General features: G+C 51.3%; 1 protein-coding gene across 1 annotated transcript; it reads right to left on the minus strand.

Annotated features, from left to right (window-relative positions):
- Nucleotides 1-3,957: 3,957 nt before the first annotated feature.
- On the minus strand, nt 3,958-5,312 carry LOC119091421 (uncharacterized; the record flags this gene model as incomplete). The annotated part of the gene is made up of 3 exons (XM_037214244.1): nt 5,069-5,312; nt 4,447-4,704; nt 3,958-4,175 (listed from the first exon to the last, which is right to left on the minus strand). Coding segments are annotated over exons 1-3 (720 nt in total), but the record flags the coding sequence as incomplete, so codon positions are not given.
- Nucleotides 5,313-5,552: the final 240 nt, after the last annotated feature.

Genomic DNA, 5,552 nt, shown 5'->3' on the forward strand with positions numbered 1-5,552 from the left:
TGACCAGGCGGTGCCCTCCCGGTGACGTATGGCCTGACCAGGCGGTGCCCTCCCGGTGAGGTATGGCCTGACCAGGCGGTGCCCTCCCGGTGAGGTATGACCTGACCAGCGGTGCCCTCCCGGTGAGGTATGGCCTGACCAGGCGGTGCCCTCCCGGTGAGGTATGGCCTGACCAGGCGGTGCCCTCCCGGTGAGGTATGGCCTGACCAGGCGGTGCCCTCCCGGTGAGGTATGGCCTGACCAGGCGGTGCCCTCCCGGTGAGATATGGCCTGACCAGGCGGTGCCCTCCCGGTGAGGTATGGCCTGACCAGGCGGTGCCCTCCCGGTGAGGTATGGCCTGACCAGGCGGTGCCCTCCCGGAAAGGTATGGCCTGACGGATTTAACGTGATAACGACTGCGGGATGCCCTTGTCTGCGCTTGGGTGTTGCCAACGGCTTACAATATGACTCGTTGAAACTTTTGAAGTTGATTTTTTAATGTGCGTGCTACCGCTCCAACAAGGCGTTGATAACCTGATGGTAATTATCTTTGCATGCTCTGAACAGATAGGGGCGGCGGTTTGTGCACATTAGTGAAGGAAAGGGAGGAAGCCGGAACCCGATATCCCAACACTCTAACTCGCCCAAAGGCTGCTGCATTTCCGCACCATAGCAGCCATCGTAATTAAATGGTGTCCCTGGAAAACACGATTTGGATAAGCTTTATCATTGTCCTCTTCATGCGTGATATTCCAGCAAAAATATTGGTGTTGGGGTACTCAGACCAATATTGTTGGGAAGGGCAGAACCCTCACAACAATGTGCAAATCGACACCTTTGGAGCATATCTCTGCTTGCATTGACGACGGACGGTGGCGTATTGATTAATTAAATATAAAGACCAAGCACCTCGAGTTTCTTGTCAAGCATTTGATTTGGAAGATCTTACTCTGGCGGCTATCAATCATCAACCTACCAAACAGTGGTGGTTAAGCGACGGTACCAATAAAGTATTGGCTGCATTGGCAAAACTCGACGCTTCACAGCTGTGTCTATGCTCAACGGACATACACTCGCGATTATGATCTCAGCTTCGAAACGCTGAGTGTGTCAATACAGTCAATTTTTCTTTGATGGCGCCATTTCACGAGTTCTTTCGGGAATACCGATTGCCTTTTTTCGGAAAAAGAGCTCTGATCTAAGATCTGACTATTGTCGGAATCAGATCTGTATTTAGAAATGGTGTGAAGGCAAGGGCATATATATCTAAAGATGGGCCTGTTGTCTTTTTCCTTGGGCGGCTACCGTTGCATAGAAAGAACCCTCTTCTACTTTGAAAATAAATGTCTCAAGTGACCTCCACTTTGCTTTTTTTAATTAAACTAAAATCAAGGACCGTTGTGCTCATTTGTTCACACATGACATTTGGTTCATCAGTTCTGCAGATAGCTTTGCAGGCCTAACGCCTTATGTGCGCTCCAGATCGTTGAACTCACCGCTTGTCTTCGAAAAGATGGCTTTCGATCCAAACATAGGCGTTTTATCAGTTCTGAGAATCAGTGTGTTATTTGTATCGATTTACAGACGCCTGTTTCCACCGCGACTCATGTCGCTTCCACCAAGGCCCATGGGATGAACTGACGTCATTATATCCGTGCGCGTCAATCCTTCAGCCGTCAGGCGATAGAGGATTTTAAAAGCACGCCCATGTGAAGCACGAACGAGTCCGGTGCACTACGCACCGGTGATTATGCTGCCTTGCTAAAACTTTGATTTACATTGTCAGGTAGCGACGATTCCGCGCGAGAGAACTTACATTGGTCGTGGTCTGTATGCCTTTTTCATTTGTCTGCAGTTAGTACAGTGCTTAGTATGTCAGGCATTGATCCGGGATTCCACGAGGACGAGGATGAGGTACTGCCGCGTAAAGGGGCAAAGGTGTACACATTCACAGGGGCAAAAAACATGAATTTGTGAATTACTGGTCGCATCGTCCGTCCACCGTCCTCTGACCTCCCGCCAGCGATACCTACAGGCGACGACCAAAGCCCTGCGTGCCAGGTGTGGGCATCTGGCGATTCGACCGTTAAGCCGCGTGGTCCCGTGACGTCATCGTTTGCCTATCACGTTGCCATGGGAGCTGCGCCACGAGGTGGGCAGGAACCGTCTGATTGGACAGGAGTTGATGACGCAGTGGAATACGTGGCCCTATGGGCGCTGAAGTAATGGCAGGGTCTGCCCATAACTAGCGAGATGCCTTGTTCCACTCCGACCAGTTTCGTCGCATTGCTGATCTGACTTCGTGACGTCTTTGGCTCTCGTGATATGTGTATACATATATATATATATATATATATATATATATATATATATATATCGTTTGGCATCTTCTTAAGCAGCCTGGACCTCAGGCACTGTCAGGCATCGCTCAGCTGGTCTTTTGCTTGCTTCTCAACTGGAGGACCACGCGCTGAATCAGGCACCGCTGATGCAGTGCGCGAACATGTCCACGATCATGTCGTACATTGCCGGTAACTTGAGATGTGATCTAGGAACCGTTCGGCTTGGCCCGTTTTCCAACCGTGCGGCTTGGCCCGTTTTCCAACCGTGCAGCTTGGCCCGTTTTCCAGCCGTCTTTCGCTCAGCCACCTGAAAATGTCCAGACTATGCAACAGTTTAACTGAATTCCTTTCAAGAATAGTCCGTGTTGAAAAGAATGTTTGGCGCTGTTCAGTTAGCGAGCCCAAAGGCTTGATATTCGATGCTGTTGGATTTCGCTGTACATTGGCAGTCGGATGTAACCCTCAGCGGCACCATCTGATCCGTCGTCATTCACATTTTGAGATGTGTGTGATGGTCGTAAGCTTTGTTTCATGTTCATGGATGGGCTGCTTTGATGCTATATGTTCTTCTATGCTTACAGTGCTCCTTATTGCGACTTTGATTCATTCCCAATGATTCCTGTCAACCCTTGCTTGCACCTTCTCATGTTGTAGGCTTCTCCCGATATCGGCTGTTCTGTTCTTTTGAGGTTTGTGGGAGGAAAGGCTTATTTTTTGAAGACGGTCTCTTTGCTGTAGACTTAGAAATGTCATGGCCGCTCCAGGAAGGAGCATCTGGAATGTTGACTCTGCGATAAGAAACTTATTGCAGCGTCCGCAGCTCTGTCAGAAATGTGGAAACAGCTTCATGCTTTCATCGCACGTTTCTCTAAACCTCACACCGATGGGTTCTCCCACATAAAATTAAAGCATGATCAAAGACTGTCAACACTACATTCTCTCTCTTTGGCGTGGTAATACTTCTGCGACTGGTCATATTTCATGGGCGGCGCTCCAAATGCTTCACGAGCACCCAGGTACCTGCTATCGACGCCTAGAAACAGTTCGACGGTCTGTCACCAACGACTTATCGGGAACCTTATGGTATGCATGTGACTGCGCAGGTGCCTCCGGCCATGGTGGACAATCCTAACGAAGTGTGGATGCACCTGCCCATCGAGAGCTCGCGGCGCGGGAAGCTCCAGTTCCCTGGCACCACCTGACCGCCCCCTGAGACACAAGACTCCAGAAGAGAAGGACGCAGCGGTGGCTGTTGACTCGCTCACACTGCATAAGGGCGCCCGCCGTGTGGTCCGAATGGGGCGGCTCTCCCAGCGAAGAGACTGCTGCTTAGCCGCCGCACGGGGCCAGTCGGGTGTCGACTTCCTTGTGTCGCATTCTATTGTGATGATCCAACACTGAAACGGAGCGTTCAGTTTGAGTAATGTATTTGCTTCGATCGCATTCTTACCGATTGTAACGTGAATTGTTGGTGACATGAATAGGTGCCATATGATCGCGGTCATATCTCGAAGTCGGTCTGTGTGCCGCAGCAAGTTACCTCTGATTATGCCCTTTGTGCGTCATTTATTGAAAGCCTTCCTGTCAGCCGTACACTGAAATCAAATCTCTGCTTATGCCAGTACGCGCACAAACCGCCTGACCACCTGTCATATCGTGAACCACCTCAAAAAGTGTGACCCCGTCACGGTTTTCCCCAAGCGCGACCAGGTCCGACTCCAGCTTTCTAATGTCGGCCACCGACGATGCCGCCAGAGCTCTGGGCGGGTTCCGGGCGGCACTGATGACACCCATTAGTGTCTGCAGTTGTCTTCTCAACAGGGCCGACTTCTCAGCGAGGTGAACAGATGATTCTGCAACATAAGGTTGAGTTAGTGTATAGCGTAGTCAATATATAAGTTAGTATATAATACGGCCCCTTAAGTGTGAGGCCACTCTTGAACTGCGAACTGGAAATTCAACCAGTGGCGAGGACGGCTTTTAGTCGTGATTGCAGCTTATTGATAATGTAAGCAAAACATTGCGAATGAACGGCTACGATCCAGATACTCAGACAACTATTCTCCAATAATACTGGAGAGGCCCCGTTTTGGAACACGATGGTCCGCCGTCCGGTACCGTCACCTGTGTCCAGCACCGGCACGCCGAAGTCCCTCAGCATATTGAAGACGTCGTCGACGATGCGGACCAGGCCGTCGGTGAGCGGGGTGTGGCCGTGCTCGATGGTGCGGATGTCTGACATCAGACCGGCCAGGTCAGCCTTAATGACCTTCAGCGTGTACGGGTCCAGGTTGTAACGCGGCCCGTAAAAGTCCAGGGCGCCGTCCAGCACGCCGAGCAACGCCTCCAGCGCGGCGTCCAGCGCCGTCGGCGTGTCGTCCGCTGCACATGGCGCCAGTGTCAGGTTCGAAACCACGTGGCGTTGGGCGCATTGTTTCACTTTTGGATAAAATGCTCCGTTTTTAAGGACCATTTAGGCACCAAACAACGTCGTTGCCAACGTCTATAATTAAGCAGTTTGAATTTTGTATTCTTCACTTGCAGCATGTCATGTGCGACCAATTTCGTTGGACTATTCTACACGGTACCCAACTCTATATCATGATTGGCGAAATGCCAATGCGTAGGGACAATGATTAAGGAAGATTAGGGAAGGGGGGGGGGCGGGTTGACTCATAATTTTTTACTCTAAAGCTGCTCGACCCGGCCATTACGACAAGCCCGGCTCGCAAACCCCGCCACTCACCCGGGAAGTGCGGGTCGACGCCGAGGTCGTTGAGAAGTTCCATCAGATCGCGGACGATACGTTCGGTGCCTGTCTGCGCCTCGATGTCCCGGCGCTCCAGGCGCTCGATGGTGGTCACCAGCGCGTGGAGGTCGGCGTCGGCCTTAGCGATCTGCTCCGGGCTGAAGCCAACCAGCGGCCCCAGCAGGGCCATCGCGGCATCGAACGCCTCCTCCAACAGCTTCAGTAGTTGGTCCAATGTCATACTAATCTCTGCAGTGGCAGATTAGACTAGTATAGGAAAGCTTTGACCATGGGCGGCGGCACGTATTTTTGGCTATGGAAGCGGGGATGAAGCTAGCAAGTAGTGAACTAGGTAAACACTAAGCGTGCATTATGGCTCTAATAAACATGGTTCAACGCCTCGTTTACCCCCCACTGTTACACTTGATCACAGTACATGCGATATTTATTGGTGGTGACACACACACACACACACACACAC

The sequence above is a fragment of the Pollicipes pollicipes genome, unplaced genomic scaffold (assembly GCF_011947565.3).
Source record: "Pollicipes pollicipes isolate AB1234 unplaced genomic scaffold, Ppol_2.1 Scaffold_1242;HRSCAF=1451_pilon_pilon_pilon, whole genome shotgun sequence".
NCBI classification, from domain to species: domain Eukaryota; kingdom Metazoa; phylum Arthropoda; class Thecostraca; order Pollicipedomorpha; family Pollicipedidae; genus Pollicipes; species Pollicipes pollicipes.